Below are 24,211 nucleotides of genomic sequence, written 5' to 3' on the forward strand. Positions count from 1 at the left end.
CAATCCCATAAACAAATATTCCAAATAATTCAGGATTTGACTTCTTCACTGGTTTCCTACAGGCGCAATCTCATAAATAAATATTCCCGAAATTCCAGGATGAAGGAACATTTTTCCTCCTTCCCGAGGTGCAAGGGGTTAAATCCCATTTCCAGGGCCGGTGGCGCTGCCGGAGCCGGGATCCGGGAATTTCGGGATAATGGCATTTATGGCTCATCCCCGCGGAGCGCTCCATCGGGAGCACAGCCACAGCGCCATCCCAGCCCAGCACAGGAGGCTGGAGTGGGGGAAAAAAAAAAAAAAAAAACAAACCAAAATCCTCATCCCAAAGCGTTGGGGAAGGGTCAAAAAAAAAAAAAAAAAAAAAAAAAAAAAAAATCCCAAAAAATCAAAATATCCGCCGCGCGCAAACCCGCCCGCCCGGCCGCGCCGAGATCCGTGAACCGCAAATTTTACCGGAGCGTGCGGGCGGCGCCGCCATGATTGTACCGGGATGGGGGGGGGACGGGGCCACGGGGACAAACTGGGGGACACGGGGACAAACTGGGGGACACGGGGACAAGCAGGGGGGGACGAGGACAAGCAGGGGGACGGGAATAAACGCAGGGGACTGGGATAAACGCGGGGGACGGGGATAAACGCGGGGGACGAGCAGAAAGGGGGGGACAGGCAGAAAGGGGGGGGACCACATCCGCCACCCCGCGCTGTCCCCGCGCTGTCCCCGCGCTGTCCCCGCGCTGTCCCCGCGCTGTCCCCCGGTCCCTTCATCAGCGCCTCGCCCCGCCCGCTTGTGGCTTCTCGCTGTCGCCGCTGCCCCCCCCCCCCCCGGCGGTCCCCCCGGGAGAGGCGGGGAGGGGGCAGCACGGAGGAGGAGGAGGAGGAGGAGGAGGAGGAGGAGCGCGCCGAGGGAGGCGGGGGGGCAGGAAACCCTCCTGGAAGTATGAAGGAGATGGTGGGAGGCTGCTGTGTGTGTTCCGACGAGCGCGGCTGGGCGGAGAACCCGCTCGTCTACTGCGACGGCCACGGCTGCAATGTGGCCGTGCACCAAGGTGAGCCCCCCCCGAGCCCCTCCCCGAGCCCCCCGAAACCCCCCGGGGATGGGGCGGGGTGAGGATGGGGGTGGCGGAGTGTGGGTGGGGGGGTGCGGGGGGGTGCGCTTTGTTTTAGCGCTATTGTTCCAAATAACGGTGTCGCCGCCGGTGCGGCGCGGCCGCGGAGGGGGGGACACGGCGGGGGAGGAGTTGGGGCAGCAGCGGAGCCCCCCGGGGGTGGCCACTGGGGGGATTTCCCCGGTGCCCCCCCGGTTTAGCGGGGAGGGGGAGCGGGGGGGAAGAGGCGCTGCCGCCCCCAGCCCGGCCCGGGGGTGTCAGGCGGTGGGGGGACCGGGGGGAAGCACCGGAGGGGGCGGCGGGGCCCGGAGCTGCCTCCTGAGAGGTTAGGGAGGGAGGAAGGCAGCCCTCCTCCTCCTCCGCCCCCTCCGCCCGCCGCTCCCGGCGACACGGGCGATTTGCATTTTAAATGACTCCGGGCCCGCCCCCAGCGCACGGTAACGGGCCCGGAAAGTTTGGCCTCGGCTCGGTGAACAAAACAAATACGGATTAAAATCGGTATTCGAGGCAGCGGAGGCGCGGCGATCCCTGCTCGGTTTGTTCGGAATGCGCCGAGGGTTCCGGGCTGCTCGGGCCGCGCTGTTTTCCCGGCTGCTGTTATCCCGTTCCTGTCCCGGTTGTTGTTATCCCATCAATTTCCCGGTTGTTGTTATACCATCCCTGTCGCGGTTGTTGTTTTACCCCATTCATGTCCTGGTTGCTGTTATCCCGTTCCTGTCCCGGTTGTTGTTATCCCATCAATTTCCCGGTTGTTGTTATGCCATCCCTGTCGCGGTTGTTGTTTTACCCCATTCCTGTCCTGGTTGTTGTTATCCCGTTCCTGTCCCGATTGTTGCTTTATCCCATCCTTGTCCCGGGTGCTGTTATCCCATTCTTACCTGGTTGTTGTTATCTCGTTCCTGTCCTGGTTGTTTTTTATCCCGTTTCTGTCTTGGTTGTTTTATCCCATTCCTGACCTGACTGCTGTTTTATTCCATTCCTGTCCCGGTTGTTGTTTTATCCCATCCCTGTCCCAGTTGTTTTATCCCATTCCTATCCTGGTTATATTTTATCCCGTCCCTGTCCCAGTTGTTGTTATCCCATTCCTGTCCCTGTTATTTTTTATCCCATTCCTGTCCCAGTTGTTGTTATCCCATTCCTGTCCCTGTTATTTTTTATCCCATTCCTGTCCTGGTTGTTGTTTTATCCCATCCCTGTCCCAGTTGTTTTATCTCATCTCTGTCCTGGTTGTTGTTTTATCCCATTCCTGTCCCTGTTATTTTTTATCCTGTCCCTGTCCCAGTTGTTGTTTTTTATCCAATCCCTGTCCCAGTTGTTGTTTTTTATCCCATTCCTGTCCCATTTGTTTTATCCCATTCCTGTCCCGGTGTTTTTTATCCCGTTCCTGTCCCGGTGCATCTCCAGCTCTTCCTGCTTGCAGCACTGGCTGTTCCCGGTGCTTGGTCCTGGCTCCAGGTGTCCGGCTCTGTCTGTGTGTCCAGCCCTGTCCGTGTGTCCAGCCCTGTCCCTGTCCGTGTGCCCAGCCCTGTCCCTGTCCGTGTGCCCAGCCCTGTCCCTGTCCGTGTGTCCAACCCCGTCCCTGTCCGTGTGCCCAGCCCTGTTCTCTCTGTCTGTCCAGCCCTGTCCCTGTCCCTGTCCGTGTGTCCAGAACAGCTCCAGAGGGTCAGGAACAGTTTTTAGGGGTGAGGAGCAGTTTCAGATTTTCCAGAAGAGTTCCAGAGGTGCAGGAAGAGTTTCAGGGGGGCAGGAACCATTCCAGAGGGTTGGGTTGAATTCCAGCTATTCAAGAACAGCTTTGAGGGTCAGGAATCCTTTCAGATTTTCAAGAGCATTCCAGAGGATCAGGAACAGTTCCAGAGGTGCAGGAACAGTTCCACATTTTCAAGAACAGTTTCAGAGGGACAAGAACAATTTCTAAGGGTCAGGAAGAGTTCCAGAGGGCCAGGAGAAGTCTTGAATCATCAAGAAAAGATCCAGAGGGCCAGGAACAATTTTTAAGGGTCAGGAGCAGTTTCAGATTTTCAAGAACAGTTCCAGAACATCAGGATCTTCGGATTTTCAAGAAGAGTTTTGGATTTCAGGAAGAGTCCCAGAGGTGCAGGAGCAGCTCCAGAGGGTCAGGAATAATTTCAGATTTTCAATAACATTCCAGAGATGCAGGAACAGTTCCACGTTTTCAAGAACAGGTTCAGAGGGACAGGAACCATTTCTAAGGGTCAGGAACCGTTTGAGAGGAGCAGGAACAGTTCCAGATTTTCAAGAACAGCTTCAGGGGGGCAGGAAAACTTTTAGATTTTCAGGAACAGTTTGGGATTTTCAAAAAGAGTTTTGGATTTTCAAAACCAGATCCAGAGGGGCAGTTTTGGATTTTCAGAAAGAGTTTGGGGTTTTCAGGAAGAGTTTGGGATTTTCAAGAACAGTTTGGGATTTTCAAGAACAGTTTGGGATTTTCAGGAAGAATTTGGGATTTTCAGGAACAATTTTGGATTTTCAGGAAGCGTCCCAGAGGTGCAGCAACAGACGGTCAGGAACAGTTTCAGATTTTCAGGAAGAGTTTTGGATTTTCAGGAAGAGTTTTGGATTTTCAAGAAGAGTTTCAAATTTTCAAGAACAGTTTCAGAAGTGCAGGAGCAGCTCCAGAGGGTCAGGAATAATTTCAGATTTTCAAGAACATTCCAGAGGGTCAGGAACAGCTCCAGATTTTCAAGAACAGCTCCAGAGCATCAGGAAGAGTTTGGGATTTTCAGGAACAATTTTGGATTTTCAAGAAGAGTTTTGGATTTTCAGGAAGAATTTTGGATTTTCCGGAAGAATTTTGGATTTTCAGGAACAGTTTGGGATTTTCAGGAAGCGTCCCAGAGGGACAAGAGCAGCTCCAGAGGGGGAGGAGAAGTCCCTGAGCCCCGTTGGAGTCTCGGTCGGTGCCTGTGGGAAGCTCGGGGAGTTCATTTGGGGTTTTTGGGGCCCCTCAGGATGTGGTGGTTCCCCTTTTGGAGCCCGGCCCAGCCCCTGCGGCTTTGGGGAGGTTTTTATTCCCAAAATAGCTCCAAGCCCAAAAAGGAACCCTGGGGAAAAGGAACCCACATGGGGAAAAAAACCAGGAAATAAACAGGGAAAACAGGGAGGAAAACCAGGAAATAAACAGGGAAAACAGGGAGAAAAATAGGGAGAAAAACAGGGAGAAATGGGGGAAATGGGGAAAAAAAACCCCAGGAAATAAACAGGGAAAACAGGGAGGAAAACCAGGAAAAAAAACGGGGAAACCAGGGAGAAAAATAGGGAGAAAAACAGGGAGAAATGGGGGAAATGGGGAAAAAAAAAACCCCAGGAAATAAACAGGGAAAACAGGGAGGAAAACCAGGAAAAAAAACCGGGGAAAACAGGGAGAAAAATAGGGAGAAAAACAGGGAGAAATGGGGGAAATGGGAAAAAAACCCCCAGGAAATAAACAGGGACAAAAGGGAGAAAAACATGGAAGAAAGCAGGAAATAAACAGGGAGAAAAAAGATAAGAAAACAGGAAAAAAAGTAAAAAATGAGCAGAAAATGCAATTTATAAATGTTCTTAACCCTTTTTTGGAGCCTCCATTTCCCACCCATGGTTTTGTTGATATTTTGCATTTTTTTCCATTTTATTTTATTATTTTAGTTCATTTAATTAAATTAAATTTAATTTTAAAATTTATTTTTAAATTTAATTTAATTTAATGTATTTTTATTTTATTTTATTTTATTTTATTTTATTTTATATTTAATTTAATTTAATTTTACGTATTTTGCTTTTTTTTGCCTGATTTCTCGCTGCTGCTCCTGTTCTCCCCCCCTGATTATTTCCAACCTGTTCCAACCATACTTAAACCTGGGGAAATCATAAATAAATCAATTTTAAAAGGATTTAATTTGATTTCCCCCTTTTTTCCCAGCCTGTCATGGAATTGTGCAGGATTTTAACCCAATTTAAATTGATTTTTTAACCTTTTTTTCCCAGCCTGTTATGGAATTGTGCAGGTTCCCACTGGCCCCTGGTTCTGCCGGAAGTGCGAATCACAGGAGCGAGCCGCCCGGGTGGTGAGTGCGGAAAATCCTGTACGGCCTTCTCCAAGGTTTTTGGGGTTTCTCCGAGATTTTTAGGGTTTTTCCAAGACTTTTGGGGATTTCCAAGATTTTTTTTTTTGTGTTTTTCTGATATTTTTGGGGTTTTTTTCCAAAATTTTTGGGGATTTTCCAAGATTTATTGGTGTTTCTCCAAGATTTATTGGGTTTTTCCCAAGATCTTTGGGGTTTTTCTGAGATTTTTTGGGTTTCTCCAAGATTTTTTGGGGTTTTTCCCAAGATTTTTGGGGTTTTTCCGAGATTTTAAATTCTCATTTTTCCAAAAAATGTAATTTTCCCTCCAAGATAGAAGAAGGTTTCCCTCAAAGGTGTTTTCTTTGCTCGGATCCGGGGGGAATTTTTGGGAAAAGGGAAAACTGGGATCAGTGCAGATGATGTTGAGATGTCAAAATTTTTTTTTGTTGGATTTTTGTGGATTTTTGGGTTGGGAAGGAGGTTTTAAAGCATTTATGGATATTTAAGAGGCTCTGAAATCCTTGAGGGTCCTCACCTGGAGAATCCAAAGTTCTCCTGGGTCGGAAAATGATGCAGGAGGAAGCGGGGGGGGATCGGATCAGGGCACGTGGGGTTTTCCTGGCATTTTTGTTGGATTTTCCTTGGTTTTCCTTGGGTTTCCATGGAATTCTCATTGGGTTTTCTTGTGTTTTTGTGGAATTTTCATTGGACTTTCATGGAATTTTTAATTGGATTTTCATGGAATTTTCATTGGGTTTTCCTTGGTTTTCCATGGAATTCTCATTGGGTTTTCCTTGGGTTTCCATGGAATTTTCATTGGATTTTCATGGAGTTTTCAGAATTTTACTTGGGTTTTCATGGAGTTTCCATGGGATTTATTGATTAAATTTGATGAAATTTTATTAAATTTTATTGACGAAATTTGAATTTTATTGATTAAATTTAAATTTTATTGATTAAAGCTGATGTAATCTGAATTTTATCCCTGAAATCAGATTAATTTTATTGATTAAATTCGATGAAATTTGAATTTTATGGATTAAATTTCAATTTTATTGATTAAATCTGAATTTTATCACGGAAATCTGATTAATTTTATTTAATACATTTCAATTTTATCTATTAAATCTTTTGAAATCTGAATTTCCCCCCAAAACTGGGGGAATTTTGGGTTTCTCTTCCTTGCAGAGGTGCGAGCTGTGTCCCCATAAGGATGGGGCCCTGAAGCGCACGGACAACGGGGGTGAGCAAACTCCAAACCCCAAATCCCAAACCCCAAACCCCAAATCCCAAACCCCAGATCCCACATCCCACCTCCCCGTTTCCCAAAAATTCCCTTTTTGGGACATTCGGGGTTTTTTCCCTCCCCACCCAAAGGGATTTTTTTTCTCCTGCCTGATCTTGGGGTGGTGTCAAAAGTAGCCCAAAATCTGTGGGATTTTGGGGAGATCCCACAGGAATTTCCCAATCTCTGGGGTCGTGGTGTGATCCAGGCCCCATCCCAGAGGATTTTCCATATGGGATTTTTTGGGGATGCAATTTTTTGGGATGGAGCTTTTTTAGGTTGCAGGTTTTTTGGGATGGATAGGTTTTTGGGATGAAGGTTTTTTGGGATGGGTTTTCTTTTGGGATGGGGTTTTTATGGGGATGGAGGGTCTTTTGGGATGGAGGTTTTTGGGATGGGTTTTTTGGGGATTAAGGTTTTTTGGGGAAGAAGGTTGTTTTGGAGATGCAGGCTTTTTGGGATGGAAGGTTTTTTGGGGTGGAGGTTTTTGGGATGGAGTTTTTATGGGGATGGGGATTTTTGGGATAGAGTTTTTTGGGATGGAGGGTTTTTGGAATGAGTTTTTTTTAGTATGGAGTTTTTTATGGGGATGGAGATTTTCTTGGGATGGGTTTTTTTTTGGGATGGACGATTTTTTGGGATGGAGTTTTTTTTGAGATGGAGATCTTTTTGTCATCAAGATTTTTTGGGATGGAGGGTTCTTTGGGATGCAGGTTTTTTGGGATGGAGGGTTTTTCAGGATGAAGATTTTTTTGGGGGGAATAGAGGCTCTTTTGGCACTGAACCTTTTTTAGGACAGAGTGTTTTTGGCAGCAGAGATGTTTCTGGCATGTAGTGTATTTGGGGTGGGGTTTTTTGGGACAGAAGATTTTTTTGGCACTGAGTTTTTTTTTGGGATTCCGGGACTGAATTCCCGTTTTCCCTTCCTTTTCCAGGCTGGGCCCACGTGGTGTGTGCCCTGTACATCCCCGAGGTGCAGTTTGCCAACGTGCTCACCATGGAGCCCATCGTGCTCCAGTACGTCCCCCATGACCGCTTCAACAAGGTAAAATCCGGGATTTCGGGATCATCCCATCCCCCCACGGCGTCTTCCCAGATTATCCCGACCCCGCAGCCGCTCAGATTACGTTAAAAACCAAGGAAATCCCTGGATTTGCCAGGACGGTGTTGGGGGAGAAAATGGGAATTTGAGGAATTTCCCATTCTGTCCCCATCTGTCTTCACCAAATCGATGGGATTTCAGGAATTTATTGGTGGAATGACTGGAGCCAGCTGGATCCATGGAATTCCATGTTGGATCCTCCATATCTGGATGGGTTTTGGGGGAGAAAATGGGAATTTGAGGAATTTCTTGGTGGAATAACTGGAGCCACTTGGATCCATGGAATTCCATGTTGGATCCTCCCCATTTGGATAAGTTTTGGGGAGAAAATGGGAATTTGAGGAATTTCCCAGTGGAATGACTGAAGATGACTGGATCCATGGAACTCCATGCTGGCTCCCATGGGACGGTTGGGATTTTGGGGGAAAAATGAGAAGTTTTGTGTATCCCACCAAGGAATATCCCAGAATTTTCATAGAAATCCCTCCAAATTCCCTCAAAATATCCCAGAAATTCCTTCACAGGAGCGGGACAACCTCGGAGAGCGGAATGTGGGGAATGCAGGGTTGGAACTCGCTGAGCTCCAAAACCCCTCCAGACCCAACAAGGAATTCCATGACATTTGGGAATTCCTGGAGGCTTTTCCTCTTGGAAAACATGGCTTTTATTTTTTCCCCCCATCCCAGACCTGCTACATCTGTGAGGAGCAAGGGCGGGAGAGCAAAGCGGCCTCTGGGGCTTGCATGGCCTGCAACCGCCACGGCTGCCGCCAGGCCTTCCACGTCACCTGGTGAGATTCCCGGGAATTCGCCTCTGGAATGTGCCCCCGGCTGCTCCTCCCCTGCCCTGGCTTTGGGGTCTTGTTCTCTGAAGGTTTTGGGGTTTGGGGTTGATCCCGCGGGGTTATTCAGGGCTGGAGTTGTTTCTTGCTCCTCACCAAGACGGTTTTTCCGGGTTTTTCCGGGTTTTTCCGGGTTTTTTCTGGGTTTTTTCAGGATTTTCTGGGTTTTTCAAGGTTTTTCCAGGGTGTTCCCAAGGTTTGGGAATTTGGGGCTTCGTTCCATGGGGGTTGTGGGGTTTGGGGTTGATCCCATGGGGTTATTCAGGGCTGGAGTTGCCTCTTCTTCCTCCTTACCCAAGAAGGTTTTTCCAGGTTTTTTCCAGGATTTTCCAGATTTTTCCAGTTTTTTTCCAGGATTTTCCAGATTTTTCCAGGGTGTTCCCACGGTGTGGGAATTCTGTCAAAACCAGTGGGATGTTCACTCCCCTGCCCTGGGTCTGGGGCATCGTTCCCTGTTTTTTTCTGTTTTCCTATTGATTTTCCTGATGGATTTTCCCTGTTTTCCTGTAAATTTTCCCACTTTTTCCCCCTGTTTTTCTACTGCTTTTCCTGCTTTTCTCCCTGTTTTTCTGCCAATTTCCCACTGATATTCCCTGTTTTCCTGGTTTTTCCTGGTGTTTTTTCCCGTTTTCAATTTTCTCATAATTTTACCATTTTTCCCTGTTTTCCTGCAATTTTTTTCCCATTTTTCCTCATTCTCCCCCACAAATTTTCCCATTTTTCCCCATTTTCCCCCTAATTTTCCCATTCCCCCCCCAATTTTCCCATTTTTTCCCCGTTTCCCCCCCAATTTCCCCATTTTTCCCCTGTTTTCCTGGGCAGTGCGCAGATGGCCGGGCTCCTGTGCGAGGAGGAGGTGCTGGAGGTCGACAACGTCAAATACTGCGGCTACTGCAAGTACCACTTCAGCAAAATGGTGAGCCAGGAACTCCGGGAATTCCGGGAATTCCCAGATATTCAGGGATTTCATTTCCTGAGGGCGTTTTTTATTTGGTTGGAGAATTTTTGATGTGTGTTGGGAATTTTTCGTGTCTTTTGGGAGTTTTTATTTCATTTGCTCGATTGGATTTCTTAGGGAATTTGATTATTTAGGGAGTTTTTCTTTATTTAGGAAACTTACATTTATTTAGGGAATTTTCATTTATTTTTCTTCCCCTTTTCTTTCTTTTTTTCCCCTTTTCTCTCCTTTCTTTTCCTTTTTCCCTCTCCCCCCTTTCCCTCTTCTTTTCTCCCTTTTCCCTCTTTTTTTTCCCCTTTTTCCTATTTTGTTCCTGTTTTCAATTTTCCGCCTTTTCCCTCTTTCCTGTCCCCTTTCCCCTTTCTCCTCTATTTTTCCTCTTTTCCCCTTTTTTCCCCATTTTCAATTTTTCCCCCTTTCCCCTCTATATTTCCCCTTTTCCCTTTCCACTTTCCCCTCTTTTTCTCCCTGTTCCACTCTTTTTTCACCCTTTTCCCTTTTTTGCCCCCTTTTTCCATTTCCCCCCTTCCCTCTTTCCTCTCCCCCTTCCTTTCCCACTTTTCCCCCCTTTCCCTCTTTTCTTTACACTGCTCCCTCTTTCCTCTCCCCTTTCCCCTCTATTTTTTCCCTTTTTCCCCATTTCCCCTCTTTTTCCCCTTTTCTCCTCTTTTCTTTCCCTTCTTTTCCCTTTTTTCCTAATTTTCCGTTTTTCCCTCTTTTCTCTTTTTTTCCATTTCCCTTTTCCTTTCCTCTTTTCCCTATTTTCTCACCTTTTCCCCTCTTTTTTTCCTGTTTTCCCCCACTTTTTTCTCCTTTCCCCCCTCTTTTCTTTCCCCCTTTCCCTCTTTCCTTTCCCCTTTTCCTCTTTTCCCCCTCTTTTTCTTCCCCTTTTCCCCTTTTCCCCCTTTCCCTCTCTCTTTTCCTCTTTCCCTTCTATTTTTCCCCCCTTTCCTGCTTTTCCCTCTTTCCTGTCCCCTTTCCCCTTTTCCCCTCTTTTTCTTCCCCTTTTCCTGTTTTTCCCTTTTCCCTCTTTTTTTTTCCCTTTTCCCTTTTATTTTCCCATTTTCCATTTTACCCTTTTCTCTCTTTTCTTCCCCTCTTCCCACTTCTTTCCCCTTTCCCCTCTATTTTTCCCCTTTCCCTCCTTTTTTTCCCCCTTTCCCCTCTGTTTTTTTCCATTTTTCTCCCTTTCCCCTCTGTTTTCTCCCTTTTTTCCCCTTTTCCCTCTGTTTTCCCCCAGACCTCTCGCCATTCCGGGGGCAGCTCCTTCCTCCCGGGCAGGAGGAGTCGCTCGGCCTCGCCCCCCCAGGAAAAGCACCTGGCCCACCACGAGCGGCCAAAAAAGGTGAGAAGACTCCCCAGAAATTCCCAAAAATACCCCAAAATTCCCAGAAAATCCCCAGAATTCCCCAAATTCACACCATTTCCTCAACCCACGAGGCAAAGGCGTCCTCAAACCTCAAAATCCAGAATTTTTTCACCCTCAGATTCGGAGTTTTAATGGATTAAAAAATTCCTATTTTGGGCGGATTTTAGGGGTGAAAATGAATTTGTGGGAATTTGGAAATGGTTTGGGATGGGATTATCTGGGAAAAGGGGTTAAATCCACCTCTAGAAAGGGTTTTTCTGGAGAAAGGAATTTTTAATTCTGGAATTTTTGATTTTTTTTTTTTCATTCAAAATGGCTCAAGGATTCTACAGTCCCAGAGGAGGAAAAATGTTTAAAATTTTTCATTAAATTTTAAATTCTGCTCCTAGAAATAGCTCCAGGATCTTGGAAATCCTGGAATTCCCAGGAAAAGCAACTGGGAATGTGCGAGGCAGAACTGGGGTTTGTGTGGGGCTGGGTTTATTCCCATAAATCCGGAATTTTAGGGTTTTTTTGGGATTTGGGATCTGAGGGGAGTGGGAGGGGAATAAAGGATTTTTCCTGACCCTGGATGGGGGCGGATTTTGTGCGATCTGTGCTGGACACAGTGGGAACAGGGATTTATTTGGATTTATTTATGGGATCTGCCACTGGAAAACAACAGGAATGGGGATTTATTGATGGGATTTGTTTCTGGGATCTGGCGCTGCTCTTCCCAGCACTGGGAATTCCAGCATTCCAGAGGTTCTGGGTTTTTTTTTTTCCAGAGCCGCAAGGACAAGGAGAGGCCAAAGCAGAAGCACAAAAAGCGGCCGGAGTCCCCCGGCAGCCTGCCCCCGGCGCCCGGGGCTGCGGCCGCCGAGAAGGTACCAGGGCCCTGGGGCAGGAAAATCCAGTGGGAAACGGGAAAGGGCAAGAAAATCCACCGGGAAAATGGGAAAGGGAAAGAAAATTCATCCAGGAAATCCACCCAGAAACTGGGAAAAGGGCAGGAAAATCCACTGGGAAAACGGGAAAGGGTGAGAAAATCCATCCAGGAAATCCAGCCAAAAAAACAGGGAAAGGGATCTGGGAAATCCACCCAGGAAATCCACCCAAAAACTGGGAAAAGGGCATTCTCACCAGGCCATTCCCACCCTCAGGCCCTGCTCCCCTTCCCTTCCCAAGGAAAATTCAGGATGATTTCCACGCTCCTGCCAAGCCCATAAATCCAGGAGGGTTTAATTCCCACATCTGGGGCTGGCAGGAGAAAATCCCTGGAATTCTCCCATTCCGATCCCTTCAAAATTCCGGGCACATCTGGTGCCTGCAGCTGTTGGGGGATTAAATCAAGGGATGGATTTGGATCCTGGGATTTATCCCAAGGAGGGCTTGGAGGGATGTCAGGAAGGTCCCACATTTTGGGCTATCCCATAATTACAGGAATATTTTAAATTTTGGTTGCTGTTTTAACTAAAACAGGTGGATTTGGAGCCCTCGGCTCTGGATTTGAAGGGATTTGGGATTTGAAGGGATTTGGGATTTGAGGGATCTGGGTTTGGGTTCATGCCTCTCTCCCTCCCTGCTGAATTCCCACAATTCTCCCTCTCATCCCGAAATCCTGGATTTCCTGGCATCTGCCCGGGTTCTTCACCCTCCTGTCTCCCCTGGCTCCTGCAGCTCAGCTGGAATTTGGGAACATCCGGGGCTGCTCCAACCCCTGGGAATATTCCCAGCCAGAGCTTTGGGATGGCTGCAGGAATCTCCAGTCCCATCCCAAGGATGACAAAATTCCCTGGAAATTCCCATGGGGAAACTCCTGTCCCACCCTGAGCATGAGGAAATTCCGACAGGGAATCTCCAGTCCCATCCCGAGGATGAGGAAAATTCCTGGAAATTTCCCCAGAGAAACTCCAGTCCCATCCCAAGGATGAGGAAATTCCCACGGGGTAATTCCCCCAGGGAATCTCCAGTCCCATCCCAAGGATGAGGAAATTCCCACAGGGAATCTCCAATCCCATCCTGAGGATGAGGAAATTCCCACTCCGGAGAGGGAAAATCAGGAAAATCGGGAAAATCAGGAACAAAGGAGCCCCGACTGCAGCCAGCTCTGGTCCCTGGGGTCACCCCCATGTCTGTCCCCTCCCAGGGCTCCAGTGGCCACCACGAGGCCACCAAGGACAGCTCAGAGGTGGCCAGGGCAGAGGCCAAGGGCCGGAAATCCTCGAGCCACGGCAGCAGCCACAAGGGGAAGAAGACGGGAAGCGGGAAAAGCTCTGGAGGCTTCGGAGTGGCCACGCCCGGAGGAACCTTCCAGGCAGCGGGTGAGGGGCAGGAGGAGGAGGAGGGGAAGGGAGAGGGAGGAAGGAGGAAGGAAGGGGATGGAGGAGGAGGAGAGGGATGAAGGAGAAGGGGGAAGGAATGAAGGAGAAAAGGGGAGGAATGGAGGAGGAAGAGGAGAAGGAGGAGGCAAAGGGAAAAGATGAAGGAGGTGGGAGAGGAGAGGGGTGAAGAGAGGAGGGATGAAGGAGGAGAAAAAGGGGAAGGATGAAGGGGAGAAGGAGAAGGGTGGAGGAGAAGGAAGAGGAGAGGGATGAAGGAGAAAAGGAGAGCAATGAAGGAGGAGGAGGAGGAGAGGGATGGAGGAGAAAAGGGGGAAGGCTGAAGGGGAGGAGGAGAAGGATGGAGGAGAAGGAGAGGAGAGGGATGAAGGACAGGGAAGAGGAGAGGGATTAGGAAGGAGGAAGAGGGGAAGGATGAGGGAGAAAAGGAAAAGTATGAAGGAGGAGGAGAGCGATGAAGGAGGAGGAGGAAGAGGAGAGCGATGAAGCATCAGGCCCCCTCCCCTGCCCCTGGGGCCGCTCCCCGCTGACCCCGCGTGTCCCCAGGCTCCTCCTGTGGCCTGCCCGGCTCCCAGGACTTCGCGCCCTTCCCCAAGCTGGAGCAGGAGGACGAGAAGTTCCGCAAGGCTGCCAGCTCCAGCTCGTCCTCGCACTGCTCGCCGCTCTCCGAGGGCCCCAAGGCCGACGTCTTCGAGCAGAAGGTCATCTTCTCCGGCTTCGGCTCCATCATGCGCTTCTCCACCTCGGCCGTGGGCCCGCCGCGAGCCCGCGACGCCTCCCCTGTGGACTACAAAGCCTCCGGTGCTCTTGGTGGCCCTTCGGGTGGCACGGGTGGCACTGCCGGCACCTCTGGGAGCGGCCACAAGCGGATGCCATCGCTGGGCGCCGAGGAGGGAGAGGTACTCAAGGAGAAGAAGCACAAGGGCAGCAAGAAGAACAAGCACGGCCCCGGCAGGCCCAAGGCGGGCAAAGGCAAAGAGGTTTTAGGGGCCCAGCTGGCTGGGTCCACCTCCACCTCCTCCTCTCCCTTCTCCGGGGGATCCCTCGTCAGCTCCAGTGTCGGGAATTCTTCCCGGAGCTTCGGCCACCCTGGGAGTCTGCCCAGCCTCAGCATGGAGTCGCCGCTGCTGGGCTCAGGTGGGTTCCCCCTTGAGGGATTCAGATGTGCTCAGGTGCCTTTTCCAGAATTTTCCAGCCTTTCCCAGCCTTTCCCAGCACATTTAGCCGTGTCCAGTCCTGCCTGCAAAGGTTCTGTCCCTTGAATCCATAAAAATCCACACCCTGTTCTATCACCCTGGAATTTCCCCCGGATCAGCTTCCCAAAAGCTGAAATTTGGGGTGCAGATCTGAGCTGGGAAACCAAACCCTTTTTGCTCTTTTTGCAGAGCCAACTCAGATCCTTTTTCCAGCCTTTTCTAGCCTTTCCCAAGAGATTTAGATGTGTCCAGACCTGCCTACACAGGGTTCTGTCCCTTGAATCCATAAAAATCCACATCCTCTTCCATCCCAGCCTTCACCCTCGAATTTCCCCTGGATCAGCTTCCCAAAAGCTGAAATTTGGGGTGCAGATCTGTGCTGGGCACATCCCAAACCCTTTTTGCTGTAACTCACCCAGCCAGAGCTGAATTCCTAGCAGGATAAAGGGAAATATTCCATGACCCCGAATAAAGGGTAATATCCCATGACCCCAAATCAGGGACTCTCCGGAGCCCCTTCCCTGGATTGGGAAGGGACACTGGGATGGGGCATGGGGCAGGAAGGGGTTAAGGCAGCTGGGAGAGGAGGGGCTCTGGCACTCAATCCTGAGTGTTCCCTGTCCCGAGTGTTCCCAATCCCGAGTGTTCTCTGTCCCGAGTGTTCCCTGTCCTCAGTGTTCCCAATCCCGAGTGTTCCCTGTCCCAAAAGAAGGAATCTCCTCTCCCTTGGAAAGGCGGGATTAGAAGGAATCTCCTCTCCCTGAGGATTATCGGGATAAATTGGAATCTCTCTCCCGCAGGGATCTACACCAGCAACAAGGACCCGATCCCGCTGGGCGCGGCGCTGCGGGCGGTCTGCAGCACGCCGCTGCCCTCGGGGCTGCTCCCGCACCAGGGCGGCGCCGCCCTGCCCCAGCTCAGCCGCTCGCCCTTCGCCAGCTCCATCCCCGCCTCCTCCGCCTCCGGCTCCACCACACAGGTGAGGGCAGAACGGGCCGGGATTCGGGACTGCGGACAGCCAGGACTGGGGACAGTTGGGATTGGGAACACTCGGGAACGGGGACAGGTTGGAATTGGGAACAGTCGGGATTGGGAACAGTCAGGAATGTGAACACGGACAGGGAACGCTCGGGATTGGGAACAGTCGGGATTGGGAATAGTTGGGACAGGGAACACTCGGGATTGGGAACAGTCGGGATTGGGAACAGTCAGGAATGTGAACACGGACAGGGAACGCTCGGGATTGGGAACAGTCGGGATTGGGAATAGTTGGGACAGGGAACACTCGGGATTGGGAACAGTCGGGATTGGGAACACTCAGGAATGGGAACAACTGTGACAGGGAACACTCGGGATTGGGAACACTCCGACCGGGAAGAGAAATTGGATCCACACCATTCCCAGGGCTCCCAGCTCCCAGCCAGCACTGGGAATGTGCCAAGCCTCTCGCCAGACCGCCAGGAGATATTTTTAATGTGGGAAGAGGTGCAATAACGAGGATATTTCCCTGTTTCCCATGCAGGTGTTTTCCCTGGCGGGTTCCACCTTCAGCCTCCCTTCCTCGCACATTTTCGGGAGCCCACTGACATCTGGGCTGTCCCTGAACCCCCTCCTGAGCCAGCCGGAGAGCAGCCGGGCAGGTACGTGAATTCCCAGGTATGTCCGAGTTGGCATTCCCGAGGGCTCTCCCGCCAGGACAGGAGGGCACCGCTGCATTCCCTGCTTTTCCAGCGGCTCTCCCTCAGGGTGACAGCCAGGGGCTGCCACGGGGGGACAGCGACGGCGTGTTTGGCAGCAGCACCTCGGGAGAGGCCCTGGAGAATGGATATCCCTGGAGAACGGGTGTTCCAGGAGAATGAATGTCTATGGATAACGAGTGTCCCTGGAAAATGGGTGTCCCTGGAGAATGGATATCCCTGGACAATGTGCGGGCCTGGAAAATGGGTGCCACTGGAGAATGAATGTCCATGGATAACGAGTGTCCCTGGAGAAGGGGTGTCCCTGGATCATGAGTGTCCCTGGATAATTGGGTGCCCCTGGATAATGAGTGTCCCTGGATGATGATGGGGGCCCTGGATAATTTGGGTGGCCCTGGAAAATGGATATTCCTGGATAAGGGGTGTCTCAGGAGAATGAATGTCCCAGGATAATTGGGTGTCCCTGGAGAATGGGTGTCCCTGGATAATTGGGTGTTCCAGGAGAATGAATGTCCATGGATAACGAGTGTCCCTGGAAAATGAATGTCCATGGAAAATGAATGTCCTTGGAGAATTGGGTGTTCCTGAATTGGATGTTCCTGGGGAATGGGTGCCCATGGTTTGGGTTGGGAGGGACCCTAAAGATCATCCATGGGCAGGGACACCTCCCATTATGCCAGGGTGGGCCAAGCTGACCTTGGACACTTCCAGGGGTGGATCAGCCACGACTTCTCTGGGAATTCCATCCCAGCCCCTCCCTGCCCTCACAGGGAGAAATTCCTTCCCAAAACCCCATCTATCCCTGCCCTATCCCAGTTTAAACCCATCCCCTGTCCCTCCCCTCCATCCCTTGTCCCAGGCCCCTCCCCAGCTCTCCTGGAGCCCATTCCGGCACTGGAAGCTGCTCCAAGGTCTTGTACTGGGAGATTCCAGCCACATCCAGGAATTATGGATATAATATGGACTATTTCTGCCTGGAAGAGTGTCCCAGTAGGATATTCCCGAGGGGATGAGGGAGCCAGGATCCCCCTGGCTCTGTCTGGAGGAGCTGCCAAGCCCCAGCTGGGTTTGCTCGTTCCCAAATCCCAGCTCCAGGCATCCCGCTGGGAATCCTGGCATTCCCTGCAGGAGATTCCCAGGATTCCTGCAGGTGGGAATGTGTGGGGAAGGAGAGAAGGGGCAGGGAGGCAGCTGGGGCTGGAGCCACCACATCTGAGAGGGCCTGGGGCAAGGGACAAGGGGAGCGGGCGTTCCAGGGATGGGAAGATAAATACAGGATTTATCCTGGATTACCCTTGGAATGGGAGATATCCTGCACATGTGCGCAGCAGCCCCATCCCAGATTTCCTGGAGGAGGGTTCTGAATGCTAAAGCTGAGCTGGGCACTGCTGAGGGCACACCTCAGATCCTGGGGGCAGTTTTGAGATCTTCCCAAGAAGAACATGGAGGGGCTGGAACGTGGCCAGGGAAGGGTTTGGAGTGCCAGGAGAGGCTGAGGGGAGCTGGGAATGTTGATCCTGGAGAAAAGAGGGATCAGGAGGGACCTTCTGGATCTCCACAAGTCCCTGACAGGAGGGGACAGGCAGTGGGGCTCGGGCTCTGCTCCCAGGGAATGGGGACAGGAGAGGGAACGGCCTCAGGAGGTTTGGGTTGGATATTTGGGGGAGCTTCCTCATGGAGAGGGTGCTCAGGCATTGGAACAAGTCCCCATCCCTGGAAGCGTTCCAAACCGCGGGGACGTGGCACTTGGGGACGCGGCAGAGCGGGGACAGGGCCGGGCTGGGTTAATGATTGCCCTCCTGACCTTGGAGGGCTTTTCCAACCCCAACCATTCCATGATTCCCTTGAAGCTCTTTAGGGAGGAGCTCAGCACCTGGAAACCTCCAGGAACGCGGGCTGCCTTTGGGGAAAGGATCCTCAATCCCTTAAAGCTCTGCTTTAAGGATCCTCTGACCTTAAAGCTCTGCTCCAGCCTGACTCTGTCACTCCCCGCAGAGCGACAGCCGATCCCCCGGGATTACCGGATCCATCCGGGGCCGGGAGGATTTGTGTGGGGTGGGGGCAGGGCTTGGCACGGGATTTGTCCCTCCCTCCCTCCCTCCCCGCGGCCCCATCCCCCGGCGGCTCCGGGAGAACCGGCTCCAGGCTTTGCAGAGCTCCGCCTCGCCCGGCGCGGCGCGGGGGCAGAGCGGGCCGGGGTGACCTTGCCGGGGTGACCGCCCCGATCGGGCCGAGGTGCCAGGCGGTGCCAGAGGCTCCTCTCCGGGGGAGGCGCCGGCGGGGCCGCCTTGCACAGCGCGGGGCCGGCGCTGCTCGGTACGGTGCTGCCCGGGGCCGTTCGGTACTGCCCAGTTCCGTTCGGTGCTGCCCGGTCCGATTCGGTGCTGCCCGGTCCGATTCGGTGCTGCCCGGTTCCGTTCGGTACTGCCCGGGGCCGCTCGGTGCTTCTCGGTGAGGTTCGGTACTGCTGCTGCTTGGTGTGTTTCGGTGCCTCCCGGTACCACTTTGTTCTGGTGCTGCTTGGTACCACTCGGAACCACTCGGTTCTCCCCGGTACTGCTCAGTGCCGGTGCTGCTTGGTACCAGTCAGTGCCCCTCAGTGCTCCCCGGTACCAGCTTGTTCTGGTGCTGCCTGGTGCTCCCCGGTACTGCTCGGTGCTGGTGCCACTCGGTACTGCCCGGTGCCTCCCGGTGGGCACTCACCGGGCACACACCGGGCACACACCGGGCACTCACCGGGCACACACCAAGCACACACCGGGCACACACCGGGCACTCACCGGGCACTCACCGGGCACTCACTGAGCACTCACCGGGCACACACCGGGCACACACCGGGCACTCACCGGGCACTCACTGAGCACTCAACGGGCACACACCGGGCACTCACCGGGCACTCACTGAGCACTCAACGGGCTCCAGGCGCCACTGAGCCCGGGCCCTCTGTCCCTGTCCCTGCGCAGAGCCCGACCTGGAGGATTGCGGCTTCGGCTGCCGAGGGACGTCCCCGCAGGAGAGCCTGTCCTCCATGTGAGTGTCCCGGGGCAGCGGGGACATGGTGGGGACAGTGGGGACTGCGGGGACATCGTGGGGACAGCAGGGACAGTGGGGACACCGCGGGAACAGCGGGGACACCGCAGGGACACAGCAGAGACACCGTGGGGACAGCAGGGACAGGAGCACAGCCTGGGAGGCACGGAAACAGCTCCTGCCCTTCTCCTTGGCATGTGGGATGGGATGGGATGGGATGGGATGATGGGGATTTGCTTTCCCAGCGCCAGCCAGGTCTGAGCACAAGCACAGGGCTCACCTGGGGCTCACCTGAAGTGCAGCACAGAGCCGTAGGAGCAGGGAATGGAGCGGGAATAGAGCAGGGATGGAGTAGGGATGGAACGGGAATGGAGCGGGAATGGAGCAGGGATGGAACAGGAATGGGGCAGAGATGGAGCTGGAATGGAGTAGGGATGGAGCCAGGAATGGAGCTGGGAGCAGAGCAGGGTCCCCCTGACGCCCCCGGCCCCCCCAGGTCCCCCATCAGCAGCCTGCCGACCCTCTTCGACCAGACCGTGTCATGCAGCAGCAGCGGGCAGCTGGACAATGTCCCGCAGGCCACCCCCAACATCGAGCAGCTCCTGGAGAAGCAGGGCAACGGCGAGGCCGGGGTGAACAGTGAGTGTGGCCGGGGGGCGGTGGGGCAGCTCCCAGGGCACTGGGGGGGCAGTGGGGCAGCTCCCGCGGCGCTCTGCGTGGGACCCAGCTGGAATTTTGGGATTCTGCCCGCGGGCAGCAGAGCCGGGCGGAGACAAAGCCCCAGTGCGTGCCAGGTGGAGGAGCTGGGGCAGCGCTGTGGGGCTGGTCCCTCCCGCTCTGAGATTTGATTCTGAATCCTGTGATCCCCTTTCCTCCCTTTTTTCCCCCCATTTTTCCCCGTCCCCCCTCGGTCCCCCCGCAGTTGTGGAGATGCTGAAGGCGCTGCACTCGCTGCAGAAGGAGAACCAGCGGCTGCAGGAGCAGATCATGACGCTGACGGCCAAGAAGGAGCGGCTGCAGCTGCTCAATGTCCAGCTGTCCGTCCCCTTCCCCGTGGTCACCAGCAGCAACGGCCCGGCCAGCCAGGCCCAGTACATCCTGCCCGCCAACGGTGAGGGCACCAGGGCTCAGGGCACCCAGGGACGTGTCCCTGTGCCCCGGCGGCAGTGGCCGAGGGGTCACATCGGGGGGGATCTGTCCCACGGCCACCTCAGGGTCCAGCTCTGACTCTGCTCCCTCGCCCCTCTCCCCTCCCAGCCTGCGCCGGTGACTCCCTGGGCATCAGCAAGAGCCCCCCGTGCAAGAACAGCTTCGGCATCGAGAACTCGCTCTCCACGTCCTCCGAGGTACAGCGGCCACTGCGGCCACCAGCGGCCAGGCAGGGCCTCGAGCAGGGGCAGCGCAGCAGCCCCAGGGCTCAGTAGCCAGCTGGTAAAGCCTGCTAGCCCAGGCTCAGAGATCAGGTTCTCCCTGCAGCATCCGAGGGCTGGGTAGAGTAGCTGAGAGCGGGAGCGCTTCCAGGTGATCCCGCACATGCAGCAGGGCTGGAGCCGAGCTCTGGGACCCCTCTGAGTACTGGGACCCCTCCGACTCGAGCCACCCAAGCCACCCGAGCCCCTCCTTCCCAGCCCGAGCTGCCCTGGGGCAGCCGCCCCAGCCCGATGCTCTGTGTCCGTTTCTCCCCCAGGACCCTCACTCGGGCTGTCCCAGCAGGAGCAGCTCCTCCCTGTCCTTCCACAGCACCCCCCCGCCCCTGCCCATGCTGCTGCCCAGCCCCGCCTCGCTGCCCCTGCCCGGGGCGCAGCAGGTGAACGGCCTGGCCAGGGTGGCAGGCGGGGGGCTGGCCGGAGCCTCGGGGGCCAGCCACGGCCTCTCGGCGGTGCCCATGGTGGACGGCCTGCTGGGCAGCCTGGCCGGAGCCCAGCAGATGCCCCTCAACGGGATCCTGGGGAGCCTGAACGGAGCGCAGCCCACGCAGCCTCCGAGCGCGCTGACGCAGGCCGGCGGGCCCCCGGCGCTGCAGCTCTCCGGCAGCCTGAGCAGGTGAGGACGGGCGGCCCTGCCCTCTCCGGCCGCAGCTTAGCTCCGGGGAGGGAGGGACGGAGCGGCCCCGAGTGTGCGGGAGCTCTGGAGAGCTGTCCCCAAGCGCGTGGGAGCCCGGCTTAGTGCCTGCTGTTCCCAGGTGATCCCAGGCCTTGTGTCCGCAGCGAGGGTACCAGCAGGAATTTTGGCAGCTGCTAAACTGGACCCCTTGTCCCTGACAAACGGTGGAATTATCCCTGTATTCCTGGTGAATTTACCTGCAGCGTGTTCCTGCAGAGAGATTGTGAAAAACACCAGTCACTGGTTTTTTTAAAACCTTAAAAGTTTTTAGTAATGAAATAGTTATAAAAAAATAGTAATAAAATTAGAGTAATAAAAATTTGGACAATGAGGATTAGGACACTATGAGACAATAAAAAGCAAAGAATTACGGACATCCGGATGTTTTTGGGCACTAAACTGCCAAAAACATGCCTTGTGAACAAAGGAATAACCCTTAAAAGCAACAGCCTGTTGCATATTCATATATCTCATACATGATGCATAATTTCCTTTCAAATTAAGAATTTTTCTGGTTTTTGTCAACTTCTTCCCTTAATCCTGGTGGTTCCATAAAGGCAGAGAGAAGGTGGAAGAATGTTTGTCTTTTCTGATTATGAGGCTGTAACTCTTTAGGTTTCCAGTCGCTGTTATCTCTGTGAGAAGAGTTTCTTGATTATCTTATCCCTTTTCTTGAGCTAGTAAAAAATATCTTACATCGCAGGGTTTCTATTTTAACATTATGTTGTAATCTAAAACTATATTTAACACACCACTTAAAAAGGATTAATACAGTATTACAAAATAACCCTCCGTAACACATACAGTATTCAATTTTTGTCAAGTGCCAATCATAAAATATGCATTTTCCACAAAGCTGGAGAGCTTGGCCAAGGCATTTCCCAGCTCCTGCTTCTCACAAATGTGTTCCTCCCTCGCTCCTGCACCTGGGATGCTGCCGGGCATGGAAGGAAATGTTTTTAGCTCCCGTGTCTCTCTGTGTTCCCGCAGCCTGAGCCCCCTGACGGAGCAGCAGCGGCACGTCCTGCAGCAGCACGAGCAGCAGCTGCAGCAGCTGCAGCAGCTCCTGACTTCCCAGCCGCTTAACCCGGTAAGGGAGGGAGTGGGGATGGTGCTGGTGGTGGGAAAACATCGGAGCGGAGAGGGAAAGCTGAAATGAAAAGCGGAGGTTCCCTCCTGTCCCTGAATCCTCTGAGCTTTTTGAGGCTGAACCCACCGTGGGAATTCAGAGGTGGTTTGGGAATTTGGGATGGGGGAGCTTCCCAAATGCCGAGGAGCAAAGCTGCGGGCAGGGGGTGTGGCAGCTCCCGGGGAGGGGAGTTGGGATTTGGGCTCTTTTTGTACCAAAGGAAAGAAGATTAATCGGAGTTTAATCAGAGTTTAATCAGAGTTTAATCTGAGTTTGCCACAATCCTGAGGGGGTGAGAAGATGGGAGCTCTGGGAAATCAGGAGGGAGAAATCGGGAGAGCCGTTCCCTCCTGGAGTCGTCCCAGAATGCAAATCCTATGGATCCCAGGATGGAAATCCTGCCGTATCCTGGGATGGAAATGCTGCTGGATCCCGGATTTCAGGGCGGTTTTCCTGGATTTCAGAGAGGTCCCCGCTCTGTCCCCACTCTGAGCCATGTCCCGGCCATTCCCGCAGGAGCAGCAGGCGCTGGTGTTCCAGATGATGCAGCAGATCCAGCAGAAGCGGGAGCTGCAGCGGCTGCAGATGTCGGGATCGTCGCCGCTGTCCCTGCTGGCCGCCACCTCGGCCCCGCTGCATGCCAGCCCCAGCGCGCTGCTGACCTCGGCCGCGCCCAGCGGGAGCTCCCTGCTGGCCTCGCTGTCCCCACAGCAGCTGAACCCTGGCGGGGCCCTACTGGCCCCCCAGGCCACCCCCCCGCTGGCCTCGGGGCCACCCATGGCCCCCAACCCCTTCCTGAGCCTGCAGCCCGATGGCGGCGCCCCCAAAGGAACGGTGGGTACGGGGCAGGCACGGGCCAGGGTGGGGACAGGCTGGGATGGGGTGGGGCGGAGGGGGACAGAGGGGGACAGCCTGAGGACAGCCCCAGGGACAGCTTGGGGACAGCGTGGGGATAGTCTAGGGACAGCCTGGGGACAGCTTGGGGATAGCGTGGGGACAGCATGGGGACAGTATTGGGACAGCCTTGGGGACAGCCTGGGGACAGCCCTGGAGGTAGTCCGGGGGCAGCATGGGGATAGCCCTGAGGAGAGACCTGGGGACAACTTGGGGACAGCCCTGGGACAGCCTGGGGACACGCCTGGGGACAGCCCAGGGACAATGTGGGGACAGCTGGGGAAGGACACAGTTCCTTCCTCCCCCAGTCCCCTGTCCCTCAATCCCTGTCCCCCTGCCCTGATTCCTGTCCCCCAGTCCCAGCCTCCCCCAGTCCCCATCCCCCGATCCCCGTCCCCCAATCCCTGTCCCCTGATCCCAATCCCTGTCTCCCCAATTCTTCTCCCCCCAATTCCTTTGTCCCCCAATGCCTGTCCCCACAAATCAATCCCCATCTCCCAATCCCTGTCCCCTGATCCCAATCCCTGTCCCCCAGTCCTTGTTCCCCAATCCCCATTCCCCCAATCCCCGTCCCCCCACTCCCCATCCCCCAATCCCTGTCCCCACATTCCGTGTCCCCTCTGATCCGGCCGTGTCCCCATTTGTCCCCACAGCCGCTGGGTGACAAAGGCGCTCCCCTGGCGCAGGACAAGGGCTAGGAGCCCCCGGCGCCGAGCCCGCAGCCAACCCCTCCCGAGGAGCGGCCCAGGAGGAGCCCCGGGAGCTGTCCCTGAGCCCTGGTGCCACCAGGAGCCCCAGTGGGGTCACCTGTCCCCTGCTTCACGTGCCCGAGGGAGCCGCAGTGGATCCTGCCGGGAGCGTGGGGAGCCCCCGAGACCCCCAGATCCTTGGGGAAGGACGTGGTGGCACCTGGAGGTGCCCAAGGGTGTGACCCTGGATGTGGCACTGCTGGAGAAGGGACGTGGTGGCACCTGGAGGTGCCCAAGGGTGTGACCCTGGATGTGGCACTGCTGGAGAAGGGACGTGGTGGCACCTGGAGGTGTCCCAGGAGCCAGCACTGGATGTGGCACTGCTGAAGAAGGGACGTGGTGGCACCTGGCAGTGTCCAAG

The 24,211-nt window shown here is 53.9% G+C and overlaps 1 protein-coding gene across 1 annotated transcript; it reads left to right on the forward strand.

Moving 5' to 3' along the window:
* Positions 1 to 876: 876 nt before the first annotated feature.
* On the forward strand, positions 877 to 23,830 carry MLLT6 (MLLT6, PHD finger containing). The gene is made up of 20 exons (XM_068212028.1): positions 877 to 1,049; positions 5,097 to 5,176; positions 6,365 to 6,419; positions 7,397 to 7,506; positions 8,250 to 8,353; positions 9,227 to 9,320; positions 10,603 to 10,707; positions 11,499 to 11,597; positions 12,860 to 13,034; positions 13,599 to 14,189; positions 15,049 to 15,227; positions 15,771 to 15,888; positions 18,909 to 18,975; positions 19,472 to 19,614; positions 19,898 to 20,086; positions 20,233 to 20,321; positions 20,663 to 21,018; positions 22,069 to 22,168; positions 22,724 to 23,041; positions 23,755 to 23,830. Exons 1-20 carry the CDS (start codon positions 941 to 943, stop codon positions 23,797 to 23,799), a joined length of 3,126 nt encoding a protein of 1,041 aa, XP_068068129.1. The 5' UTR covers positions 877 to 940; the 3' UTR covers positions 23,800 to 23,830.
* The last annotated feature ends 381 nt before the right edge of the window (positions 23,831 to 24,211 follow it).

The sequence above is a fragment of the Anomalospiza imberbis genome, chromosome 22, assembly GCF_031753505.1.
Source record: "Anomalospiza imberbis isolate Cuckoo-Finch-1a 21T00152 chromosome 22, ASM3175350v1, whole genome shotgun sequence".
Taxonomy (NCBI): domain Eukaryota; kingdom Metazoa; phylum Chordata; class Aves; order Passeriformes; family Viduidae; genus Anomalospiza; species Anomalospiza imberbis.

What these genes read in the sequence shown, in the direction of transcription:
- MLLT6 (XM_068212028.1), top strand. Translation starts at nt 941, where the DNA reads ATGAAGGAGATGGTGGGAGGCTGCTGTGTGTGTTCCGACGAGCGCGGC. An exon ending in CAGGCCTTCCACGTCACCTG is followed by an intron (nt 8,354 to 9,226) that starts GTGAGATTCCCG and finishes TTTCCTGGGCAG; the next exon opens with TGCGCAGATGGCCGGGCTCC. An exon ending in CGGCGAGGCCGGGGTGAACA is followed by an intron (nt 19,615 to 19,897) that starts GTGAGTGTGGCC and finishes GTCCCCCCGCAG; the next exon opens with TTGTGGAGATGCTGAAGGCG.